The 27,614-nt window shown below is 40.1% G+C and overlaps 1 protein-coding gene across 1 annotated transcript in view; it reads left to right on the top strand.

The window, feature by feature from the left end:
- Nucleotides 1–20,303, top strand: part of LOC128508779 (C-type lectin domain family 4 member M-like) — a 30,645-nt gene extending 10,342 nt beyond the window's left edge. The window contains exons 2-6 of the mRNA XM_053480259.1: nt 12,899–13,033; nt 17,567–18,022; nt 19,093–19,226; nt 19,353–19,465; nt 19,690–20,303. Coding sequence (XP_053336234.1) covers nt 12,916–13,033; nt 17,567–18,022; nt 19,093–19,226; nt 19,353–19,465; nt 19,690–19,834 — 966 coding nt within the window. The 5' untranslated portion in view covers nt 12,899–12,915 and the 3' untranslated portion in view covers nt 19,835–20,303. The remainder of the gene's footprint in view (nt 1–12,898; nt 13,034–17,566; nt 18,023–19,092; nt 19,227–19,352; nt 19,466–19,689) is intronic.
- Nucleotides 20,304–27,614: the final 7,311 nt, after the last annotated feature.

Here is a 27,614-nt window from a genome sequence, read left to right as displayed (position 1 = left end):
TACTATAATCCACTTCATCATTGCTAATAACTACAACCATCTCCTTTGCAATATTCAGTTTGATAATTTTTTTATTAATTTCTTACATAAAAATATGAATTTTCAATAGCTTTTTCGTTAAGTGGATTACACATGTAAAACCAGTTGTACTAAAATTCACCCTATTATTGCTAAGAACTACAACCAATCCCTTCGCAATATTCAGTTTAATATTTTTTATAAAAAAAATTTCTATAATATATATTAATTTTCATTTTTTAAAATTATGAATTTTCAATAGCTTTTTCGTTAAGTGGGTTACACATGTAAAACCAGTTGTACTATAATCCACTCCATCATTGCCAATAACTACAACCATTCGTTTTACAATATTCAGTTTAATATTTTTTAAATTATTTTTTTATTTAAAAAACTATGAATTTTCAATAGCTTTTTCATTATGTTGATTACACATGTAAAACCAATTGTATTATAATCCACCCTATCATTGCTAATAACTACAACCATTGGTTTTACATGTGTAATCCACATAACGAAAAAGCTATTGAAAATTCATAAATAAATAAAAATAAAAAATTTATATACATTATAAAAAATTTATAAAAAAAAATATTAAACTGAATATTGTGAAGGGGATGGTTGTAGTTATTAGCAATGATAGGGTGGATTAAAGTACAATTGGTTTTACATGTGTAACCCACTTAACGAAAAAGCTATTAAAAATTCATATTTTTTATGTAAAAAATTAATAAAAAAATTATCAAACTGAATATTGCAAAGTGAATGGTTGTAGTTATTAGCAATGATAGAGTGGATTATAGTACAGTTGATTTTACATGTGAAATTTACATAGCAAAAAAGTTATTGAATATTTTTCATTTAATTGTCATTTTTTGCAACTCATATTAGACTGTACCAAAGTGCATTCATTTTGATACATAACGTTCCAATAATAATAATAATTATTATTATTATTATTATTTTTATAATAAAACAGGAATTGTCTGTATAATCATTTGTTTCATAATGTACCTTAAAATAATTATTAATCAATTAAACAAACAAATAAATAAGTAAACAAATAATCCATACTATAGCCTAACAGTGTAATATGTTTGATGTCCTGTGAGGTATTTCTGTGTAATTTTGTGTATTCCTTTGTACGGTTAGGTCTTGGTCATGCACCGGAAAGCTCCGGGGATTGATGGTATCCCTGTAGAGTTTTATAAGTCATTCTGGGCTGTTTTACGGGATGACCTGCTAGATGTGCTCAATGACAGCTTGACCAGAGAGTTGCTGCCTATGAGCTGCAGGAGAGCAGTAATCTCCCTGTTGCCAAAAAAAGGTGACCTCAGAGATATAAAGAACTGGCGGCCTGTGTCACTCCTTTGCTCTGATTTGAAAATTTTATCCAAAGCTTTGGCAATCAGATTAAGGGAGGCACTTGGTTGGATCATCCACGCGGACCAGACATACTGTGTACCTAAAAGATCTATTTTTGATAATATATACTTAATAAGAGATATTTTAGATATCTCTAAAGTATTGGGTGTTAATTTTGGTCTCATCTCTTTGGACCAAGAAAAAGCCTTTGATCAGGTTGAGCACAATCACCTCTGGCAGACGCTAAGAGAGTTTGGTTTCAGCCCGAGTTTTATTAAAATGATCGGCGTGTTGTATAATAACATTGAGAGTGTACTTAAAATCAGTGGTGGCCTGAGTGCTCCTTTTAAGATCACAAGGGGCATAAGGCAGGGATGTGCCTTGTCAGGCATGTTGTATGCCTTAGCGATTGAACAATTGTTAGTGAGGTTAAGAGAAAAAATGGAAGGTTGGAGTGTACCACAACGTAATTTTAAAGTTAAGTTGTCGGCTTATGATGATGATGTTATTGTTATTGTGAATAACCAAGAAGAAGTTGATAATCTTAGTGTCACGAGCCAGTCCGATCGCCCTAGTACCTCCAGGTCATAACTTCCATTCATGTTGTTTCTCACTCTTCCAGCCAATTACCTGAGCCACCTGTCACTAATCAAACTACTCCCCTGCCGCTTTAAAAGAGAACTGGAGACTTTACTCGCCGCCGATGTATCTTACATGCGTGCCTCCAGTCCTGTCTTGATGTTACCTTTTGATCTGCATATTCAGTGTTTGACCCTGCCTGTTTTTTGGACTTCGTTCTTGTCTTGCCCTTTGGATTGACGCCTGCAGTTCGGATCTCTCCCTCTGCATCTCTGGATTTACGTCACCCCTGCTTGTGTGTGTGTGTGTGTGTGTGTGTGCGCGTCCATGCATTCGCAGCACTTCCGCGTTCACGGACAACGGACAAGTGTGCTTACACCAACAATTCAAACCTCTCTCACCTCATGCCGAAATACTTAATCAAGCATTAGTTACTGCCACTGCATATGCTCTGTGTTCGTACAAAAGCGCATTCATCACAAGCGATTCTTTGTCGGACTTTGCTTCCGGGTTTTTCGGGATTCCGCCTACGTCATCGACCAGCCCCTCCACGTCATCAGGGATTCCCCTTCTGTACCCGGAACTCCCCAAACACTCGCTGAGTTACCACAGCAACACACTGCCAGTTCTACTAGCATTACCAGGTGCTTTATCTTTTACATTAAAAGAACTTTAAGCCACTTAGTGTGTTTTGAGTCTGCTTTTGGGTTCATTATTCCCTAGCCCTGACAGTATACATCGGCCATGACGAACCCAGCGGATTTGGAACAACTCAGACAGACACTTTCACAACAAGGAGCCCTGCTAGGGTTCCACCAGCAAAGCATCAAACAAGTCACTCAAACACTCTCCTCTATCTCCTCACAATTGGAACAACTCCTAGCTCCATCTTCCTCTATGCTTTCACCCACCATTTGCCAAGAGCCAAACCTCCCGCATCCACCGGCATACGATGGCAAACCCGGAACCTGCCGCTCTTTTGTCTCTCAGTGTTCCCTGTTTCTGGAACTCCAAGCATCATCTTTTCCCACAGAGCGGTCTAGAGTGGCATTCATGATCACACTCCTGACCGACCGGGCACGCGAGTGGGGAACTGCTGTTTGGGATGCCAACGACCTATGTTGTTCTACTTTCAAGATGTTCACAGAAGAGATGAAAAGAGTGTTCGACCGCTCCAACTCTGGCAGGGACGCCGCCAGGCAACTACTGAAACTCCGCCAAGACTCTTGCTCTGCTTATGATTATGCAATTGAGTTCCGCACACTGGCTGCATCCACGAATTGGGACACCCAGGCGCTCTATGATGTCTTTCTTTATGGTCTTTCTGAGGAGATCAAAGATCACCTGCTCGTCCAGGAGCTGCCCAGCGATCTAAATGGTCTCATGGAGCTAGCAGGACGTACCGATGCTCGGTTATCTTGCAGACGCCACACTCAGTCTCTATTCTCGCCCAGATCCAGGTCCTCAGCCTCACCTCGGCCTCTTTTTCCACAGCCTTCCAGGTCTGACCCTGAAACCATGCAAGTGAATCCAATCCGCATCTCTTCAGAGGAGCACCAGCGAAGGCTCCTATCTGGTTCCTGTCTTTATTGTGGACAGCCTGGTCACTACCGCCTCCAATGCCCGTTAAAAAGCCAGACTCCTCCGGTTAAACTGGGGACACTGGAGGGGCCGGGCTGTAACCTTTCCCCTAACTCATGCTCACTTTTGCCAGCCATCGTTGTAACACATGGCAAGCCTCATATGGTTTCTGCTCTAATTGACTCCGGTTCGGACCAGAATCTCATTTCTGCATCAATGGTTAAGGACATCAATCTTCCAACAACCCTCCTTGACAATCCACTTGCCGTCCGGGCCCTGGATGGGACCTCTCTGCCTGCCATTACCCATCGTACCATCCCAGTTACTCTACAGGTTTCCGGTAACCATACCGAAGATCTTCCCTTCCTAGTCATGCACAACACCCATGCACCCCTTGTCCTCAGACGACCCTGGCTTACTCGTCACAATCCCCGCATTGACTGGATAAAGAATACTATCCAGGAATGGAGCCCTTCATGTTTGACATCCTGTCTCAAGTCAGCCCGTTACCCATCTACTACAGATTCCACCGACAAGGACTTCCCTGACCTATCTACCGTCCCTGCTGAATACATAGATCTCAAACTGGTTTTCAGCAAGTCACGAGCCCTCTCGCTACCACCTCACAGACCCTATGATTGTGCTATTGATCTCCTTCCAGGCACCACTCCCCCCAGGGGAAGGCTATATTCGCTCTCTTCAAAGGAAAGAGAGGTTATGGACAAATATATTTCAGAGTCTCTTGCTGCTGGGATCATCCGCCCGTCTTCATCTCCTGCTGGGGCTGGTTTCTTTTTTGTAGTTAAGAAGGACAAGACGCTACGGCCATGTATTGATTACCGCGGTTTAAACGAGATCACAATCAAGAATCGGTACCCGCTTCCCCTTATGTCAACGGCGTTTGATCTTCTACAGGGAGCCAATTTCTTTACAAAGCTTGACCTACGCAACGCTTATCACTTAGTCAGAATCAAGGAGGGAGACGAGTGGAAGACAGCATTCAACACGCCATCCGGTCATTACGAATACCTGGTAGTGCCGTTCGGCCTAGCCAACGCTCCAGCTGTTTTTCAGTCATTGGTTAACGACGTGCTCAGGGACTTTCTTAACATCTTTGTGTTTGTCTACTTAGATGACATCTTAATTTTCTCTCGGTCCCTAGAGGAGCACAGATCGCACGTCCGCCAAGTCCTCCAGAGGCTCCTAAAGAACCAACTATATGTGAAAGCAGAGAAGTGTGAGTTTCACTCTCAGTCGACTACCTTCCTTGGTTTTATTATCGCCCCATCAAAAATCCAAATGGACCCAACCAAAGTAAGGGCAGTAACTGACTGGCCTAGGCCAGGGACCCGAAAGGACCTTCAGCGCTTCCTGGGATTTGCTAACTTTTACCGTAGGTTCATCAGGAACTATAGTTCAGTAGCTGCTCCACTCACTTCTCTAACATCCTCTAAAAGACCCTTTCAGTGGTCTAGTCAGGCAGAAGAGGCCTTTTTCAAACTCAAAGATCGATTCACTTCAGCACCCATCCTCACACAGCCAGATCCCGCCCTCCAATTCATAGTGGAGGTTGATGCCTCGGACTCAGGCATAGGGGCGGTACTCTCTCAGAGGTCACCAGCTGATGATAAAGTGCATCCTTGCTGTTTCTTCTCCCGTCGCCTCTCTGTCCCCGAAAGAAATTATGGGATCGGTGACCGGGAGCTTCTGGCTATAAAATTAGCATTAGAGGAGTGGAGACACTGGCTTGAAGGGGCAGAAATCCCGTTTCTCGTCTGGACGGACCATAAAAATCTTGAATACCTCAAGTCGGCAAAGCGTCTGAATTCCCGCCAAGCTAGGTGGTCACTGTTCTTCTCCCGCTTTAATTTCTCCTTGTCCTACCGACCGGGTAATAAAAACACCAAGCCCGACGCCCTCTCTCGTCAATTTGCCTCGGTTACAGATGATTCCCCTATATCAACCATTTTGCCACCCCACTGCCTAGTTGGTGCTACTTCCCTGGACATCGAGACTCAAGTCAAGCAGGCATTGAATCAAGATCCCGGCGCACCAGAGGCACCACCAGGCCGGCTCTTTGTTCCACCCACAGTACGCTCTCAGGTCTTAGAATGGGGCCATAACTCACGATTGGCCTGTCATCCTGGTGGGTCCCGGACTTTGGCACTTATCCGGCAGCGTTTTTGGTTGCCTTCCATCAGAGAAGATACAGTGGTTAATCAATCGGAATGTAGGTCCTACCGTCGCGGCGCTCGGCGGTACCGTTTGGCTTTGTGCGTTTGCTGGCTTTTACCATTGAGTGGCGCTATATAACTACAGGCTGACGCCTCATGCCTTAGTTCATTCTCTGCTGGATTAATGAGACACAGAGTTTTAGAACTGCACGTAGTAGCGGATAAAATCAAGTAAAACATTGTAGTTAAACAAATTTATAATCACAGAACTAAAATGACGATACAAATGTAGAATTTAAATTAAATTAAATCTTATTAGGATCAAATTTAAACAAAATAAATGTTAACACAGTGAGCCTTTAAATTTTATCACGTGTAATTAGAAAAGACGCGTGTAGGGTTTTGTGTCGTCTTATATCTTGTGTTCTTTAAATTTATAGTAGATTTATTAACTAAAATAAATGACCATAAAAATTATAACATTGTCAGGACGTTCTACTGCGTCAGCTGATGTTGGTCATTCAGCCCCGCTTGTGTTTGTGCGTTATTATAAGAATGAAATGCAGTAGACTGTTATGATCTGTAACGGATTCGACCCATGTTGCACGGGCGGCACCATAAAGCACGGACACGAGGCGAGGTCTTACGGGAAAAGGGTAATTTATTTAGGTAAAATGGGGAAGGAAAGTGTTGAAGGAGGGAGAATGGAAAGAAAAGGATAAAGGTTGTGCATGTGCAGTTCCGGGGGCTGTGCCACACTGGCATGCGGGCACACAGCTGACGATAAGTGTTGGTGCGAGTGGCAGAACTGAGCACGCGGAGGCAGCGCTCCTGCACGCTCCCTCGTGATGGCGCTTCTCCCGCTGTCGATGGCAGAAAAAACCTAACCACACTTTTCCTCTTTGGCAGCGAGGCTGCGAGGACGGGCACGGTGCGGGAGTGAAGGTGCCGCGGGAGCTCGCGCAGCTCTTTCTCGCGCTGTCCTCAGCGCGGAGATCAAAGGGCGGAATTCTAGTGTCCTTGTTTAAAGCCCCTCGGGCGCGTCACATCTCCCCACTGACATGCTTTTTTTTATATTCTCCATTACATCACGTACTTCCCAGACCTCAGACAAACCTCCGCGCCTTGCTTTTATAATGCGGAGCAAGCCCGAGATCATATTAACGTTAATTATCGCCAGCCGGCACAAATAGGCGGCTCCTGTCCCTTTGCTGCCTATTCAGGGAGCCTACGGAGTGAAGGAGTAGTTATAGTAGATTTGGGCGTACACCCATCGCACGCGCACGCCGTGGCAGATCATCATAATTGTCCTAAACTTGTATTTCATAAGGTTTTCCGAGCGGTGGTACAGCGCAACGGGGGTCATTATTTACTATTAAACATTAAACGAATTTACAAAACTTAATGCGTGCGATTAAGCGCTGATTCCACGTAGGAAAGTAAAGAAGAGGATCCTGATGCTCAACATTCCGGAGACCAAACCCCATTTAAATTAAATTAACAAATATTGCATGTAAATAACAATAGCCCACGTTTAAAAAAGCATTTTTATTTAGATTATAAAAAAATAATCCTGCATCTGTTTTAGGTGTTCCAGCTGCCACTGTTCTAAAATTCAAATTAAATCAAATCTTATTAGGATAAAATTTAAGCACAAAAAATGTTAACACAGTGAGCCTTTTGATTTTATCACTTGTAATTAGAAAAAAAGCGTGTATGGATTTGTGTCATCTTATTTCTTGTGTTCTTTAAATTTATAGTAGATTTATTAACTGAAATAAATGACCATAACATTAAAACAGTGTTAGGACGTTCTACTGCGTCAGCAGATGTCGGTCTTTCAGCCCCGCTTGTGTTTTTGCGTTATTATAAGAATGAAATGCAGTAGACTGTTATGATTTGTAACGGGTTCGACCCATGTTACCCAAACGACTCAGTTCAGGTGTAAGTAAATGTCTGTGCTGTTTGAGGGAGGGACGTGCTAATGATTTGGTCGGCTCTGTGTGTGTGTGTGTGTGTGTGAGAGAGAGAGAGAGAGGGGTGTCGCGGTCGTTTTCAGTGAAACAAAGGCTCAGCTGAAAAATGTTAGGCACATCAGTCACTTAACCACCAATAAAAGGTATTTGAGTGTTATGATAGTTGTAATATAACAGATGCGCACTGAATACTAAACCTAAACCAGGCACGGAGATTAATGAACCAAGATAGCCCCCATACCCGTTTAAAAAAAATAAATAAATAAAAATACCAAAGAATATTATTGTGTATAGACTGATTAAAAACAATGCAATTTATGCTATCATAAGGAAAATAAGTTCTTCCATTCCAATGATTAAAAAAGGTAACAATGTCAACTTTAGAATCTAGAATCCAGGAGATTAAAATTACACAAATTGAAATCAATGAAAGTCTCCAGAAGAGCCTCAGATTCAAGAGGTTTTTAAAGTGGGGAGAAGTGCATTTCAGTTCCTCTGAATGTATAGGTGAGAACAGCCGATTCACACCTGGGGAGGGTGAATAATTTGCATTTGAATGTTGTCTGGCATTGTAAAGCACTATAGTGACACTAAAAGAACAACCCAGGATTAATAGGAATTCTTATACTGCATAAACATTATTTAGCACAAAAAAATTCCTCGCGCTCGGGAAAACTATGCGTGCGGTTGAGCGCTTTTTAGACTATAGGAAATTAAATCGGAGGGGTTTTATTTAGACTATTAAAAAAATAACCTGCGTCTATTTTTAGGCGTGCCAGCTGCCACTTTTTAGTTAGAAGTTTTCAATACAAAGCTTATAATGCCCACATGACATGACGGAATAAGGCACGGCTGGTGATGATTGGGATGATTGGGAGGAGTGGATTTTACTACGCGGTGTGAGTGCAATGGCCATCCGTCTGCTCGCGCTGACTCTGCTCTCCGCGGATGGTACCGCCCCCCTCCCACCTCTCGCTCCTTTGAAGTCCATGGGGCGCGTTCCATTTGCCCTGCTTGCATGCCGCACTTCCGCGTTGTTGCACGCGCGCTGCATACACAGCGCGTATTAAAATCCACTGTAGCCCAACAAACCCCGAGTATTTTATAGCGCAGGGTGCAAGCCCGGGCAACGATAGCAACGATAGCTCACCAGTCATGTGTAATTCTGCGGTCCCGCTGCTTCGCATGTCTGAAGGGGAGGCCGCCTAACTAGTGCGCGAGGAGCGATATTGATTTGGGCGCACGCCGTGACAGGCTGAAAAAACTGTGTCAGATTAATGTGCAAAAACTATATAATAAAACTATATAAGACTACATGCCTTTATAAGACTCAACTTTTATTTAAGCGCACTCACAATAACGAAAAAACGTTGTGATTTTGTAAGTGTTGTAAGCTGCGCTGCTCTGTATTGTTTTTGGTGAACTTGAGCGCGTCAGAAAATGAACGCAAACGTTTTTTTAAATGGTCAGAGTCAGTCTGCTTGCTGTTTTCCCGACGCGTTCATAATCATTAGTCTACTTCTGCCGGTGCGCTCTGGAAAACTCCCTGCATGCGGCTGAGCGCTGATTAAAACTATGGAGTAAATTAAAGAGGAGAATCATGATGCCGAGTCGAAGTCCTGAGCCCAAACCTCATTTAAATTGAATTAACAAATATTATAAGTAAAAAACAATAGCCCATGTTTAGAAACCGTTTATAAATTCTTTCCGACATGAGTTGGTCCGGTGTTATGCGCAGAGCGCCGGGAGATTTCCTGAAGCTCCGAAATCACTGGGCATGTTTTCTAAATAGCCGCTATCTTTAATAACTGATGGAGGTTTTAAGCTGTATACACACGCATTCCTGCCTAAACAACTCTTAAAACTACACCTGTAACACAATAAACAGTAATATTTCAAACATTCTGCAGGCTGATATTTGGAGAAAGGAAAGAATAATGAATAAACCAGTTGTTGGGTCAAAATAACCCAACCAGGTGTTCATTTGTAAACTACATCTCATATGAGCCAACATGAGCAACCCAACAATGTGTTTAAAGTACCTGAAATAATGCAGAACTTAAATAACAATAAACCGATACAGAGATACGCTGTATAACGGTCACTGTTGTATTTACGGCAACGAGCGAAAATGTCACTTTGCGCCACCTGGCGGCCATTTTACGAATGACTTTGAAATGCAACTGATTTATTTTGGCCGCTGACGTTTTTACGCGGCGGTGAGCGCGACGGTAATAACCATTCCAATTGTTCAACTACTGTACACGCCAGTTTGTCAGTGCCTGTGACACCTGCGCTCGGAACAAGTCTAGTAATAAACCACCAGCAGGCCTTCTCAGACCGCTCCCGGTTCCCCATAGACCATGGTCTCATATCGCGTTGGACTTTGTCACAGGACTCCCAGAATCCGAGGGTCACACCTGCGTCCTAACTGTTGTGGATCGCCTCTCTAAGGCCGCTCACTTTGTTCCCCTACTCAAGCTCCCCTCAGCCAAGGAGACGGCTGAGCTACTCATCCGCCATGTCTTTCGCCTCCACGGCCTGCCCACAGATATTGTCTCTGATCGTGGTCCCCAGTTCTCTGCCCGGTTCTGGACAGCATTCTGTAGACTCATCGGGGCTACCCCTAGCCTTTCATCGGGCTACCATCCTCAGACCAATGGTCAGACTGAAAGAGCCAACCAAGATCTTGAAACGGCCATTCGCTGTATGACCTCCCAAGATCCACGTTCCTGGAGTCAAATGTTGCCATGGATTGAGTATGCACACAATTCGTTACCCACAGCCTCCACTGGGCTCTCACCGTTCCAGTGCAGTCTGGGCTATCAGCCCCCCCTATTTCCCACCCAAGAAGAAGAAGTGGCAGTTCCGTCAGCCCAGGCCTTTGTTCGCCGTTGCAAGAGGACCTGGCTGCGGGCTAGGACCAGACTCCGCCACTCGACATCCCTCTTCAAACTTCACGCAGATCGCCGACGTTCAGCTGCTCCAAACTACCGTGTTGGGCAAAGAGTCATGCTTTCCACCCGCAATGTTCCCATTAACACTGTCTCCCATAAGATCTCGCCCAGGTTCATCGGACCATTTACCATATCCAAGATCATCAACCCATGCACAGTCAGACTACTCCTACCATCCACCATGCGACGCATTAACCCCTCGTTTCACGTCTCCCAGATAAAGCCTATAGTCTCATGCCCATTAAATCCACCCACCCGCCCTCCTCCTCCCCCTCGGCTTATCAATGGCGGTCAGGCATTTACAGTTCGCAAGTTGCTGAGGGCACGATGCCGCGGTAAGGGGCTCCAATACCTAGTGGATTGGGAGGGCTACGGTCCCGAAGAGAGGAGCTGGGTACCATCTAGGTTTATCTTGGACCCCACTCTTATTTCTGAATTCCATCAAAAACACCCGGAAGCTCCTTTAGTAACGCCAGGTGGCGTTCGTAGGAGGGGGGGTACTGTCACGAGCCAGTCCGATCGCCCTAGTACCTCCAGGTCATAACTTCCATTCATGTTGTTTCTCACTCTTCCAGCCAATTACCTGAGCCACCTGTCACTAATCAAACTACTCCCCTGCCGCTTTAAAAGAGAACTGGAGACTTTACTCGCCGCCGATGTATCTTACATGCGTGCCTCCAGTCCTGTCTTGATGTTACCTTTTGATCTGCATATTCAGTGTTTGACCCTGCCTGTTTTTTGGACTTCGTTCTTGTCTTGCCCTTTGGATTGACGCCTGCAGTTCGGATCTCTCCCTCTGCATCTCTGGATTTACGTCACCCCTGCTTGTGTGTGTGTGTGTGTGTGTGTGTGCGCGTCCATGCATTCGCGGCACTTCCGCGTTCACGGACAACGGACAAGTGTGCTTACACCAACAATTCAAACCTCTCTCACCTCATGCCGAAATACTTAATCAAGCATTAGTTACTGCCACTGCATATGCTCTGTGTTCGTACAAAAGCGCATTCATCACAAGCGATTCTTTGTCGGACTTTGCTTCCGGGTTTTTCGGGATTCCGCCCACGTCATCGACCAGCCCCTCCACGTCATCAGGGATTCCCCTTCTGTACCCGGAACTCCCCAAACACTCGCCGAGTTACCACAGCAACACACTGCCAGTTCTACTAGCATTACCAGGTGCTTTATCTTTTACATTAAAAGAACTTTAAGCCACTTAGTGTGTTTTGAGTCTGCTTTTGGGTTCATTATTCCCTAGCCCTGACACTTAGACTATTAATTGATGATTTTGGAAAGCTGTCTTCAGCCAAGATTAATTAGACTAAAAGTGAAGCAATTATTTGTTGGGAATGGAAAGCTAAACACCTTCCTAATCTGCCTGCTGGTCTTGAATGGAAGAAAAAAGTCTTCAAATATTTAGGAGTATACCTTGGAGAAGATTCAGTTTTGCGAAAAAACTGGGAAGGTGTTTTAGAAAAAACAAAAGGAAGACTGGACAAATGGAAATGGCTGTGGCCTAAAATGTCATTTAGAGGACGTGTTATAGTCATCAATAATTTGGTGGCTTCAACTCTCTGGCATCGCTTGCCATGTATTGAGCCACAAGTGGTCTTCTTGCGAGACTACAAGCTCTCATTGTTGACTTCTTTTGGACCAAGTTTCACTGGGTACCACAGAGTGTGCTTTATCTCCCTAGGGAGGAAGGAGGACATGGACTAGTACACCTAGCCAGCAGAGGAGCTGCTTTTCGTTTACTGTTCATTCAAAGACTCTTAAATGGACCAGAAGATCTTGTATGGAGAGGTGTTGCTAATCTTATTTTGAGTCAAGCTGGGAGCCTAGGAGTGGATTCTGCTCTGTTTTTAATGGATGCAAACAGGATTCAGCTAAATGGACCAACACCTTTTTATAAAGGTGTTTTTAAAATATGGAGCTCATTCAAAAAAAGAAGAGGGGATCTTAGTTTGTTATTATACTGGTTATTAGAAGAGCCAATTGTATTTGGAGGTAGACTTGATGTATTAAGTGAGATTGGAACCGTATTTCCTTCACCATAACTTACAGCAGAAGAAAAGTCCCTACTTGTAAGTTTACAATGTGTACAATTACATCTGGAATATGCAGGAGTTTTGCAGTTCAAATGCCTCACACTTTGAAAACAAGAAGTGACTGATGCTCCTCTGATGTGTTATTTCCTCTAACTTTATTTATTGGCAGCAGCACATTTAATTTAATTTCATGTTTCATTGAGACTTTTTTAGATTAAAGATGTCTTGGTGTTCTTCTAAGAGGATGAGAGATCGCACGATTGCAGACGATGATGAAGGTCACGACCCAGAGGAGGAAGACACTGATGCTGAGACACACCCAGAAGCACAACACACAGGTAATGCAGTGTTTTATTACAGGGAGTGGAGATGATGGTGGATATCTGTGAGAATGTAAACACTGTTAAAGGGAACACAGAGAGGGAAAAAAAAACTAATGTTAATTCTTATTTAACTGTTTTCATTGCATTTGGCTCTGAGCTCCCAGTACACAGGTGATCTGCACTCTGTACTGCACACACACACAGCACTGCTGCTACTGAGTCATTGCTCAACACACACCACAAGCTGCTGCTGTACCTCAGGCTGAAGTAAGAGCTCCTCTTTGTCAAGTTGTATGGGTCACATCAGTTACATTATCTGACTATGTGACAATAATGGGGGCATGCGTGTTGTGTTAGCCAAAAATAAAGTCGCTGCTTATGAATCATGGAACAAATGCCCCACAAGCATTCTTTAAAAAAAAATAAAAGATAAAAAAAAACATCTAAAATCACAGGACTCAATGACTACAGACCAGTTGCCCCAACATCTATGGCCATGAAGTCTTTAAAAGAATATTGTAGGCTTATCTAAAGGACATCACTGGACCCTTACTGGACCACCTGCAGCTTGCTTAAGGTCTGTGGATGATGCAGTCAACATTGGACTGCACTTTATCCTGCATCGTCTGGACAAACTAGGGACTTATGCAAGGGTCTTGTTTGTAGATTTCACATCAACTTTTAATACAATCATCCCAGCACTGCTCCAAACTAAACTAACCCAGCTCTCTGTTCCTAGCTCTGTCTGTCAGTTGATCACCGGCTTTCTGACAGACAGGCAACAACTAGTGAGACTGGAGAAATTCATGTCCAACAGCCACCGGAGCCCTCCAGGGATGCATTCTCCCCCCACTGCTCTTCTTTTTCTACACAAATTGATGAATTGATTGGAAAAGAAAAGTCAAAGTGTGAGAATATCCATCTCAAAATAAATGGAAAATTTATTGATGACTCCTTTGCAATAGCAACCAATTTTAATGAATATTTTTTAAACATTGTCCAAAAACTGGCTCAGAATTTTCAAAATGTTCATCCCACTTTCATAATTAGTGGCAAATCAGATTTTAACCTTAGTCCAATAACTACAACTAAAGTTGAAAAAATAATTGCTGCGCTAAATAGCAGCAAAGCAAAAGATATTTATGGACTTGATACTTCTTTTCTTAAACAATATAGGGACATCTCTGATCCGGTGACAACAATAATAAATCAGTCAATTAGTGAGGGGATTTTCCCAGCAGCTTTAAAACCTGCGATTGTCACCCCTATATTTAAGTTTGGTGACAAACAAGAAATGAACAATTATCGTCCAATAAGCATCCTTCCAGCAGTATCAAAAGTGCTCGAGAAGACGGTGGCGGAGCAACTTATTTTCCACTCTGACTCGCAAGAGCTCTTAAATCCAATGCAATTTGGTTTTAGACAGAAGTATTCAACAGACTCTGCCTGTTGCTACTTCCTGGAAACTGTCAGGGCATATGTGGATCAGGGAAGGGTGGTGGGAGCGGTCTTCCTTGATCTGTGTAAAGCTTTTGACACAGTCAATTATCAAATACTCTACAGTAAATTAAATCAATATAGTCTCTCTGAGCACACCCAAAAATGGATAAGATCTTATCTGAGTGATCGAAAAACAGTGTGTACGAGTAAATAACATTCAAATAAGATAAGTTCACATAAATAAGATACAAATAATAGAAACAGCAACATGGTGGCATAGTTCATGGTGGACTTGCACCTCAAGTGATGAGGGATCAAGTCCTACCTTGGGTCTCTGTGTTCATCATGTTTGGTGGGTTTCCTTTGAGAACTCCTACAGTCCTGTATGTCCCTGACATGTATTGACACCCTATACAGGTTATACTCAGCCTCATGCCCAAAGTCTCCTGGGATAGGCTTCAACATCACCCTGCCTACGTGCTCTTCCAGCTTAACATACATGTGCAGTAGAATCAAAGTAAAAAGTGTTGTGCAATGCCAGACTTTTTAGCATGTAGTTGTGCAAAAACTTTTGAGGCCTCTTAGATGCCTTAAAAGTACTGGAAAAATTGTTTCTGTACAGCTTCAGTCTTACTTAGATACACATGGTGCCCTTAAAGTGTTCCAGTCTGGTGTTAAAGGCCTCAACAGTACTTAATTCACCATCCTAAATGTTTTTTATGACCTCTTCAAATCTCCTCACGATTTTTTTGCCTTTAGATCTTTAGACATTTTTGCATTTGACCCTGTAGATAATTCCAGCGTCATTTATCATCTGCAGCAGATTATAGCTGATAGACAGAAGTTTTTCTGCTGGTGTACTGCTCTCTTTATATGTTTTGCTTTCTCAGCGTGTAATATAAATAAACAGCAAGCCAAACTCTGTTCAAGAGCCAGGATATGAGCGTCTTGCTCCTTTAATAGTTCAATGTGTGGTTTACACAATCACTCTACGGCCAATGAACCGAGTAAAACTGTAAATAAAATGAAAGAAATACAGAAAATTATTTAACCGTAGCAACTTATCTGTTTAGCAAGTAAAACACAGATACATCGCTGGTTGGAAACATTCTCCATGCAGATCACTAGTGCAATGTGAGATTGGCAATCACAACATAGTTGATTATACCATCCTTAAACTGAACATACAATTCTGCAATATAAACTGGACATAATAATGATTCAAATGAACTTACAACCAGTGCTTTCAAAAGGATTTAGAAGAAAGGTGCGGCACAAACATGTCAAGGTTCGCTGTATCTAGAGCTCGCTGTTTCGCTAGTTTGCCGTTTTCTTTTACCTAACATGCGTCACTCATGAAAACACCTCAAATTAAGAGTCCACACTGCCACCTAGTGGTCGGCGAAAATAAACTTATACTGAACATTAAAGTATCACAAAATACAACATTGGTCAATGCAAACGTCCATTATAAATTGCCCACACCCTCTAACAGAGGCAGAACAGCTGGCCTTGGTGACTCTGTGGGTCTATCCTCAGCCTTTATTATTTTCACTTTACTTACCGCCACTAGGATCCTTTATTAGGAAGTAAAGGTTTTAATTTCATGAAATAGAGTCAAGCCAGAGTTACATCACCATGAACTGAAAGGCTGACGTCAAAGAATTAAGTCCCTGGTCCAAAATCCACACCTTTATCCTCAATTATAATGTGGCTACAATTCAACTGACCTTTGAAAAAAGCTAAGTTTGAAAGGGTACAGGTGAAGTATTCAACAACAAGAACACTGTAACAACAACAGTTAAGCATGGTGGTGGTGGTGGTTTAGCTGCCAGTGGAGATGCAGAAATGCACAAAGTGGATGAAATAATGAGGAAGAAGAATGACCTCGGAATTATCTAGAGGAACTCGAACTATTAGGTGCTTTGGACAAACCTATGGGACAATGGCTCCAAACACACAGTAAAGCTAATTTTGGAATGTACACAGCTACAGTATCTCACAAACGTAAGTACACCCCTTAAATTTCAGAACCCACTTTATTATATGTTCTTAAGAGACGATACTGTAGAAATGAAAATTGAATATACTTTAAAGTAGTCAATATGCAGCTTGTATAGCAGTACAGATTTGCTGTCTTCTAAGAATAACTTAACAAGCTGACTTTACTGTCTAAATAACTGGCAATGAAATTTATTACATCCCAAGTGAACATGTCAAAACTGTGTCCAGAATGTCAATACTTGTGTGATATCAGGAAGCTGCTGGATGTTAGACACATGGTGTTTCGCCACCTTCCGCTTGAGGATGTCCCACAGGTGCTCAAAAGGGTTCAGTTCTGGAGACAAACTTGGCCACTGACAAACACATGAACATGATAAATAGAACATGTGAATTTGCATGGCTAAATATATACAGCTTTTATCACTTAGGGTGTACTTTTGTTGCCAACAATTTTGACAATAATGTATATTAATAATAATGTAATGTATGTTGAGTTATTTTCTGAGGACAGTATATTTGTACTGTTATACAAGCTGCACATTGACAACTTTAAAATATATCAGTTTCATTTCTAAAGTATTGTCCTTTGAGGAGATATACTAAAATGTTTGCTGAAATTAAACCGTGCTATTAAGGTAGCACGGTGGTGTAGTGGTTAGCACTGTCGGTTCAATCCTTACCCTTGGTGTGTGTGCATGGAGTTTGCATGTTGTTCCTGTGCTTAATCTGTTTTCTCTACATGCTCTATAATTGTCATTTCCAATCTACTAATTTTGTGTGTGTTAATGTGTATATGTGTGCCTTGTGATGGATTAGCACCTTGTCCCATATCCCGCTTTAAGCGTTCCGTGATAAAGCAGTATAGACGATAAGTGAGTGAGTGACTGAGTATTGCAAGCCCAGTATTACCAAGACTCTCATGTTCAAGTCAGTACATTTTAAGCCAATCCAAAGCCACGCCCATCACTGTATGCATTTAATAAATAAACTTACTGAGATATCCAGCTCACTGCTGAATAGCTTTCATATTACTGTGAGACTAAACAAATGCTAGATGTATATGAGAAAAGACATTAATGTGTGTTTGTGTACATTTACCTCTAGGAGGAGACACTGCATGGAGCTGGTGTTACAGAGTGACTGCAGTGTGTGCGGTGCTGCTGTGTGTTCTCCTACTGGCTGCCGTCACAGTGCTGTGGATCAAATTCAACATCCTAAATACAGAATACAGTCAGTTACATATCAATAACCTCAACCTGACTATAGAGAGATGCCAGTTACAGACCAGTTACAACAACCTGACTATAGGGAGAAACCAATTACAGACCAGTTACAACAAACTGACTATAAAGAGAAACCAGTTACAGACCAGTTACAACAAACTGACTAGAGAGAGAGACCAGTTACAGACCAGTTACAACAAACTGACTAGAGAGAGAGACCAGTTACAGACCAGTTACAACAAACTGACTATAGAGAGAGACCAGTTACAGACCAGTTACATCAACCTGACTATAGAGAAATGCCAGTTACAGGAGGAGAGGACACTCTGTGATTTGAGTAAGTAGATTTATTATTACATTTTCTGCCCAACAGTTAAATGTTCTCAGTGGAAACTCATGAGACGTCTTAAAACAAGAGCATCGAGATTTAACTCACATCCTCTCACATGTTCCTCCGTAAAACTTTCACCAAGATCTTAGAATGAAAACATCTCATTATTATCGGTGATATTTTACAATCCTGATCTATAACTCAAAGGTAACTGTGTAATGAGTAAGAAAAAATTAATGAATAGTTCTTTATTAACACACAGATTACTAACATTAATTACTACTTCTGTAACTAATTAGTAAACATGCTTGTATTAGTTGACTATTACCTGTGCAGTAATTACTGAGTATTAATCAGTCTTACATTTCTCCTGGAGAACTAATAGCTAACTTTGTCTGTATTGTAATAACACCTGATTAATTACTGATCACCTCAACATTAATTCCCAATCACTAAACCTTACCTTCCTCCTGGAGATAATATACGTACCGCCGCCGTTTCCACACCCAGTGTCTAAAATATAAATGTCTATATAAGTGCTTATTGTCCATACATAGAGTTCTCTTTAGAGGGAATGCATGTAAAAACACAGTGTGCATAGTCAAAGTGCAATATGTTATATATTATAGATAATAAAATTAATCATGTTAGCTCTCCTTTCAACTCGGCAAACCAAAGTGCAAGAGAAACTTTTCTTATCTTACATACTAATAAAGTAAAGACATGAAAGGTCGAATCCCAAATATTTTTCTCACATAGTATACCCTATGTGGTACAAAAATAAATTATAGCTGTACACAAGTAATAGATCAGAAACTATGATCTCTTACTTGATCTATTAATAATAATAATAATAATAATAATAATAATAATAATTTTTATTTATATAGCGCCTTTCCAGAGCTCAAGGACACTTTACAATGAGTAAAAACAAAAGAAGATAATACAAACAGACATTTAAGTACTGTAGTAAAAAAAAAAAGAGGCAACAAACAGACAAAAAAATAATAATAATAAAGTAAATAAATTATTATTACTTGATCTGATCTCTGTAAATTCTCTATTTATCTCCACAGCCAAAGGAAAGTGTTTTATCTTTAGCTCCAGTCTTTATTTCATGTCTAATGAGATTAAGAGCTGGACTGAGAGCAGACAGGACTGCAGGGACAAAGGAGCAGACCTGGTGATCATAAACAGCAGAGAGGAACAGGTCTGTGTGTGTGTGTGTGTGTGTGTGTGTGTGTGTGTGTGTGTGTGTGTGTGTGTGTGTGTGTGTGTGAGAGCGAGAGAGAGAGAGACAGAGAGTAAACGCTTTTTATTATGTTGTTATTTACAGGAGTTCATCAGTAAACAAAAGGTGAATGGTCAAATTTATGTTTGGATTGGTCTGAGTGACAGAGAGACAGAAGGAGAGTGGAAATGGGTGGACGGTACACCACTAAACACTGTGTAAGAAACTGAGATTATTCTGTGTCTCATTTTAGGTGCAGTACAATTAACAATGTTAAAAATGTTCTCCTGCTGGGAAACTACAAAGATTATTCCTTATTATATTTTTATTGATGTCGTGTCCCAATGTACATCTCAGTAAACAGAGGCTGAGAGGATTCAGTTAAATGTGTGGAATTGAAGGAAACTGAACACTGATCTGAGTCTGATTCTCTGGGTTTCAGGTTCTGGGCTTCTGGGGAACCGAATAATATACATGGTGATGAGGACTGTGTTGTGATTTATAGTGATGACAGTGGGAACTTCTGGAATGACAACAAATGCTCTGTGAAATTAAACTGGATCTGTGAGAAACATATTTCACAGTAAACTTTTTTTTTTACAGTGAAAAGACATTTCTATATGAATTAAGGTAAATATATACAGTTAAATAGTATCTTTTTACCTTTAAATATTTTAATGACGGTTGCGTCTCAGTGTATGTTATTGTTGTTTTGTTAGAGTGAACTCAGTAATCAGTCACATGGCTCTACAATTTTCTGTACAGATATTATATTATAGATATTACAGATATTATATCTATACAGTATTAATTATGGATATAAAAATAATATTTTACTCATATGTTAAAATATTTTAAATATATATTAAGGAAAATACATTTGTTTTTCTTTTTTTTCGGATTTATAATCATCTTGTTATTGCATGTTTTGCTATAATTTCATTTTGATGTGGTCAACCTCATTTGCTGGACTAATGTAACTGCCCTCTTTAATCACTGATTGAGTCACCTGTGGTTCCCTCAATCAGTCATATACATAATAACGTACAGCAATAAATATATATGAACAAAAATACAGTTGTGTATACATTGATCAGAATTTACATTTTTTTAAAGATATCTTTACATTTCATTGTCATGGTTCCTCAGTCGGCGTGAGTGTTTTGGTGGCATAACTGCAGAGGCAAGCTGGCGGTTCAATAAAGACTTTTATTCAACTTAAACACAAGCACAAAAGTAAAGCTCTTCTTTAGGAGCGCGTATGAAGCTTAAATGTACAGCTTAACAAAAACACACCCGACATGAACCATAAATATAATAACAACAACAAAAGCTAGACGCCTGACTGATGTTCAGTCAGGCTATTTATAATTAACTTTTTTATCTTCCTCGGTTCAGGTGAATGCCTACGTGACCTGACCGAGGTGTAACCTGGTTACAGAAGTTCAACCTAGACAAACTACAAAACATGAACCAACACAAAAAACAGACTTTGGGCACTTTGGCGCCCTCTAGGGGTTTACCCTTACAATCATAAAGTTCCAGAAAAAAAATCTGTCTGTCTGTATGTCTGTCCAGCCAGATTTTTTTCACAGCATCATGCAAAAGTGGCTGGACAGAATTTAATGGGACTTTGGCATCACTTGTACTATAAATTGCATCAAAATGTTAAGTAGAAATAAAATTATGAGCAGTTATGTGCCAATTATGTCACAGCATCTAGCACCTTTTTACTAATTTAGCACTTTTTTCCTCAAGTTGGGCATGGGCATATACATGTCACTTAACAGAACCAATTAGCACAATAGTTTACTGTGTACAGTATAGACAGAATATGCTAAAGACAATAAAAATGACTGTAATGCATTTGCAAGCCACTAAAATCCTCAAGGAACAGATAAAAAAGTGTGACACAGCATGGCCTACTCCAAAAAAAAAGGGAAAGTGGACTACTGTAAGTAAACTGAACCTTTAAAGATAAATGGACAGATCAAGGTATGTTCATTTATTTGGCGGGAAGTTTAAAGCCAGTTTGTTTCATATGTTTCAAAACCGTGACATTAATAAAAAGCAGTAATGTAGAGCACCACTATGAGTTAAGCTGGCAATTATTATGCATTGAGCATGAGACTCAATCACTCATCTTCACGCACTTTCATACTACATTTGCATTTAATTATGATTTCATATCCTAAGCAATTGATTGTGGGAGATGTGAGCAACATCACGGCTCTTTAGCCTCTTTTTGATGAGACAGCAATAAACAGCTTTGTTTTGAAGTCACATCCCCTGTTCCTGTTTGCATTTCTTCAGCGGACTTTTCGGACAAGGCTCCACCACTTTGTTTTCACCAAATGAAGAGAAATAAGGTTTGAGTTATCCTATTAAAATTAACAGTTATTTACAGCTGCATGAGGCATCAATCATGCAAAAGATGGGATACTAATTTAAACAGGTATGGTGAAAGGACAGATTCTCTGAGACGTGGCCACCCATCAACTTGAAGGATAAGACACATTCCACTTTAGTTCCACTGATGTAGATGGAAAAATGTCCACTATTTTTGATTTTCAGGAATCTATTGCTGATGCAACAGATAATATTAGCATGGACATTCTGCTTTTCCAGGGCTCGCTACTAATTTATTAATTTACCTAAAACATAGAGTGGCTGTCTAAAGTTGCACTGCATAGGTGACTGGATGTGCTGCTGCTGTGTTGAAAGTCTATTTCCTGTTAAATTAATCTTAAACATGCATTAAGACAAGTGAGAAACTGGTACACTTAATGCAGTCACTACACACTCACTACACAGTCATGTGACTACCAGACTCACGATGGGCTTTCATCACTTTCACTTGAGATGGTTGTATTTAAAAGTCTCTCAGTGTCTCTGAATCTTTTAAATCAGCAGAAGCCTGATCCGAAGCAAGGCTGGATTGAGATGGATTATATTGGTTTTACTCTAAGAGTGAGGGACATGATGTGAAATTACTACGAAGGTATTAATTCCTGAATTTGCAGCTACTTTTTTTCTCAAACAGTGAAAATTTTACTATAATCAAAATAATTAATGTTAACAGTGTGTCAATTAGCAATAAAGTAGATGATTTTTAAAAGGAAATTATGTTTTTTCAATCTATTTATAGTGACATTTAATGCTGTGGTACACCTGTACATTTTTGTTTTCTGTGATCCCTTACATAACGGCAGCTCTGTATCCCTCATGATGCCCTCAGAAGCCTCATTGTTATTTTTTCTTTAAATTTAAAAGAGAAAATATGCAGCTTGGCATAGAAATGAGAAAACACAACACACACAGCCCTATGTCCTGAAAACTTACTGTTACAAAGTAAATATTAAATTTACTGTTAGTGTACCTCTGTGTGAGTGTGTGCAAGTGTGTTTGTAACTGTTAGTGATCTATATTGTGTGAGGGTTTGCCACTAGAGGGCACTGTTTTGTTTTCGTAGTTTTAGTTTGTAGACTCGGTTCTACCCAGAAGGCACCTCGGTCAGGTGATGCGGGTGCTCACCTGAACGAGGTAGCTCATTAGATCTCCTATAAATAGCTGTTTGGTCTGGGAAACTTGGTCGAGCATTGTTTACTGTCAAATTTATGTGGGCATTTTGGTTAATTTAATTTGTATTTTGGTTTAAGTTTTGTTATGTAACCTGGGTGTATGCTAAAAGGCTCTAGTTGTGGTCATGTATGTTTAATATTAAGTGTGTTTCTGTGTTTGTGGAGCTGATTCGGTCTCGTGAAGTGTTGTCTGTATCAAGGTTGTTGTAAGTACTGTTTTTGTAGCTCCCTGTATGTTTAGGTTACCTGTATGTCTACGTCTTTATCTGTTGAGCCACATGTATGCTTAGCCACTAGCAGGTTAAGCTTCTAGCAGGGTTAGCCGTTAGCGGAGTTTGCCTCTAGTAGGAATTAGCCTCATGCGTGCTTAGCCTCTTGTGTCTCCGTTCCCGTGGTAGGTCAGTAACTAACCCGGCTAGGTCGTCAACCAGAGTAACAATAACCAGTGTAGCTACTAACCCAACTAACTACTAACCTGTTCAGTCATAGTCTCTCCTGTCCTAGTCCTGTCTCGTCTCGAGTCCCATCCTGTCACCAGTCTCGTCCCATCTTGTCATTTCAGCTCCAGATCCTAGCCTTTTGTCTTGCTCAGAGCCCTTGTGAAGCTAGAGAGCCCTTGTAATTCTAGAGAGCTTATGTATTTTATGTAAAGCTAAAGGAGCCTTGGGTCAAGCTAAAGAACTCTTGTGAAGCTAAGAGAGCATATGTATGCAGTGGTGTTAAAAGTATTCACATTCATTACTTTAGTAGAAGTATAGATACTAGGGTTTAAAAAGATTTCTTTAGAAGTTGAAGTATCAACTCAAGCTTTTTACTCAAGTAAAAGTACTGGTTTCAAAACTACTTAAAGTATAAAAGTAAAAGTAACGTGAGGGGGGGAAAAAAGCGTTAAGTATAAAAGCTTAGGCTGTGCCACGGGCCTATATACTGCACCAACACCTCATTAAAAAAAATAAATTAAAAATGTATTTTGTTTTTTTTTATGCGATGGATCGCGTACCAACCAATAGGGTGTCGGAATGGTATGTTTATACTTCTCATCCAACCACAATTAAATTCGCTCCATCCGGATGGCGCAAGTTATCCGGATGTTTTTTTTTTTTATTATTTTTTAAATGACAAGCTAAAATAAAATAGGAGTAACAAGGCTATTTTTAAAATGTAAGGAGTAGAAAGTACAGATAATTGCATGAAACTGTAAGGAGTAGAAGTAAAAAGTCGGCTGAAAAATAATTACTCCAGTAAAGTATAGATACCCAAAATTTCTACTTAAGTAAGGTAACGAAGTATTTTAACTTTGTTACTTGACACCTTTGTATGTAATGGAAAGCTAAGAGAGCCTATGTAAGTGATGAGAAAACTAGAGTATATGTTAAGCTCTGGATCTTGTGTTGGTAGTTTGAGTTCTTGGTTTTTGTTTCTTTATTATTTCAAGTTTTGGGTTATTTTGGTCAAATAAAAGTCTGTTTGCTATCATCCCCTCTGCGCCTATGCCTACCTTTTAATCCAAAGCAAGTAACTTCAGCCATTATCCCCCAATCGTGACAATGTTGTTGTTGCTGGGATTATCTTTCTCTTTACAATAAAGCTATATGTAGCTGCTTGTGAAAAAATAAGTACCAGATCTATTGTCATAATACTTATGACAAAATTCAACTTTCTATTAATTTATAAATGTATCTTTAAAGCAACAAGTGAGGACCTAATTGCTTTATGTAATTGTGTTATGGGGAAAAAATTTGTGAATTCATGCAATGTGTCCATCATTTTATCACACTAATGCTATTTTGACATTTATATAGCTGTTGACATTTAGCAAGAACATTTACTGTATGTGTGAGAACTGCAGCTGAAATGTTTTCACACTCTGACCACAAGAAACCACTGATGCTCCTCCTCTGATGCGTAACTTCGTCTGACTTGTGGTCAGAGGGACATTTAATTCCTTTTACTTAGAGCACAGAGCCTCAGCCCGTCAGTTACAATTATGAAATTTGCATGTGTGTGTCTTTGTGTGTGATCACCATAGCAGAGTTTTAACTTGGGTAAATAATTAACTAAATAAAAAATAATCTAATAAATAAACAACTGACAACACAACACAGTACCATACAACTGACCTCCTACTCCTGCTAAAGCTTGGTGACACTTAGTGAGTTTCAAGCAACCAGGGGTGATCTGATTTAAACATGACCACATGCTGACTTTCCTCCCTCCAGATGTTTTGCCAGGTCTCTACTGCAGCTGCTGGTTCTGAGAAACTGCAAAGCACAAACTCCTGAGGAGCTCATTATCCCAAACCCACATTATAGATCTGTCCTGAAGTTTCTTCCATGGGGCAAAATTTACTGTTACAAAGTTTAAATATTAAATAAAAGTCCTGACCCTTTGCATGCCTGTGTGTAAGTGTGCAAGAGAGTGTGTGTGTGCGTGTGTTTCATGTGTCTTTATGTGGTTGTTGCTTTGAGCTATTTTTTTCACATATTGACGTGAAAGAGCGGTGGTTAATGCTGATCTTAGATCAGTGGAACTTGTGTCTATCTTAAAAGCATTAGGCAAAAAGTCTAACAGCTTTGTGGAACAAAACAGCAACAGCTTTGATATATGTAACAGAATATAATGCATTGGTGTAATATACACATTATTATAACACACTCATAACATTATTTTGGTTTTTATATAATTGCTGTACTTTACTAATTACATCTGGAATATGTGTGAGTTTTGCAGCTCAAATGTTTCACTCTTAGACCACAAGAAACCACTGATGTCCCTCCCCCTACGTGTAACTTGCCTGAGACTCAGCCTGTCAGTCACGTCCACACAGAGACACTTTTTTTAAAGACTTTTATAGATTAAAGATGTTCTGGTGTTCTTCTGAGCAGGATGAGATGGTGAAGGTCATCTACAAGATTGCAGACGATGTTGAAGGTCACGACTCAGAGGAGGAAGACGTTAATGCTGAGACACGCCCAGAATCACAACACACAGGTACAGTATGTTTACATTTGCTTGGCCAAAAGTGTTACAAAGTGCAGAGGTGCAGTAATTTTATATTTTATTACAGTGAGTAAAGATGATGGTGGATTTCTGTAAGGATGTAGCTACTGTTAGATGTTACTTGTTACTTAATTTTTTTTCAATGTACAATACAGCACCAAAGATGTAAGGCCAACTGAAGGGTTTTTTTCTGTCTTAATTGTCCTGTTCATCAGGTTGTGGTAAAGTGTTGGGAATTACATTTCCCAGCAGCAATAGTGTAAAAAGCTTTTCATTATTATTATTATTTTTTTTATTTTATTTATTATTATTTATTTATTTATTTATTTTACATTTACATTTAGGCATTTGGCAGATGCTCTTTAATGTTTACATTGGATACACTAGGTTAATAACTAAGTGCCATTAGTCCAACACAACTGGGAAGAGTTTTTTTTTTTTTTTTTGAGGGGGGGCTAGTCCAAGTACTGGAGAGAACTTTAAACAATATTTAAACACCATTTTTCTTTACTTACATGTCTCTCTACATAGGATATGAGAAGTAATTCACTATTTGACCACTAGATGTCATTTTTGATTGAACCAAAGAAAAGATTAGTTATACCAAGACTAGATGAAGTAAAAAAAACTAGTTATACCAGAGCAGATATACAAAATTCTATTACTTTGCTGTTAAATATCCTATATGCCCAAAAGTATATATACCTTGGCTAAAGATATTGTGGCTGAATGAAGACAATTTCCCACAGTTACATTCTAAAATCTAGTGTAAAGCCCAGCAGAAGAGTGGAGCTTATTATAACAGCACAGAGAAACTGCTTCTGGAGTTGGATGTTTAACTGTGAGTTTAACAGTTGATGGTCATGCGATGACCTTTTTGCATGCCCATATGTGAGACTGCATAAATGTTTAACACTTTTTAAATAAATAGCGTTTAACACTAAGCTTAGACCAGTTGCACTTGTGTTTTACAGTCTCACAGTAAAGCTGCATAAAAGCGTCTAAAAAAGTAACTCTACAATTAATCCCATGTCTACTGCAGGAACATGTCGACTAATTCATATGACAAAAGTCAACAGTGCTGTAAATAAACTCATCTTAAAAGCAGCAGGTGAAAAACCTAATATTACAAGTAACACAATATGATATATTGATCCATGATGTACTGTACATACAAAAGAATGTATGAGTGAAATGTACAGCTCAAATGCCTTTACACTTTGACCACAAGAAGACAGTTATGTTCCTTTTCTGATGTGTAACTTCCTTTACTGGGAGCAGCATATTTAATTCAGTGTACACTAGGAAGAAGTGCAGCATGTACCTCGTGCTCTCACAGAGATGCAGTAATTTAGTGTTTTAGTGAGACTTCTATAGATTAGAGATGGTTCAGTGTTCTTCTGAGTGGAAATAGTGGTGGATATCTATGAGAATGCAAATGCTATTAGAGGTCACAACCCCGACCTTGAAGACAGTGACACAAAAAGACCCAGACACAGCCCGGAGTGAAGACTCAGCCATCAGTGCTTGTGTGTGTATACTCGGGTATCTGGAGTAACTACCAGAAAAAATGTTATTGTGCATTTTTGTTTACAGATTATTGGTCTATATAATAGTAAGGAGTTACTGATTAAATTATTAAACTAATTTTCAGTTCATGTCCTCTCTCCTGTTACTGTATGCCATGTGCAGAATACCATGATGTATTTAAATTTCATATACAGAATGAGACACAAAGCTAGTAAACTTTCAATTGCTGAATTTTTCCCACCAATTTGCACTAATA

Source organism: Clarias gariepinus, chromosome 20 (assembly GCF_024256425.1).
Source record: "Clarias gariepinus isolate MV-2021 ecotype Netherlands chromosome 20, CGAR_prim_01v2, whole genome shotgun sequence".
Taxonomy (NCBI): domain Eukaryota; kingdom Metazoa; phylum Chordata; class Actinopteri; order Siluriformes; family Clariidae; genus Clarias; species Clarias gariepinus.
The sequence above is the reverse complement of the archived record's forward strand: the minus strand, read 5'-3'. Positions and strand labels throughout refer to the sequence as shown.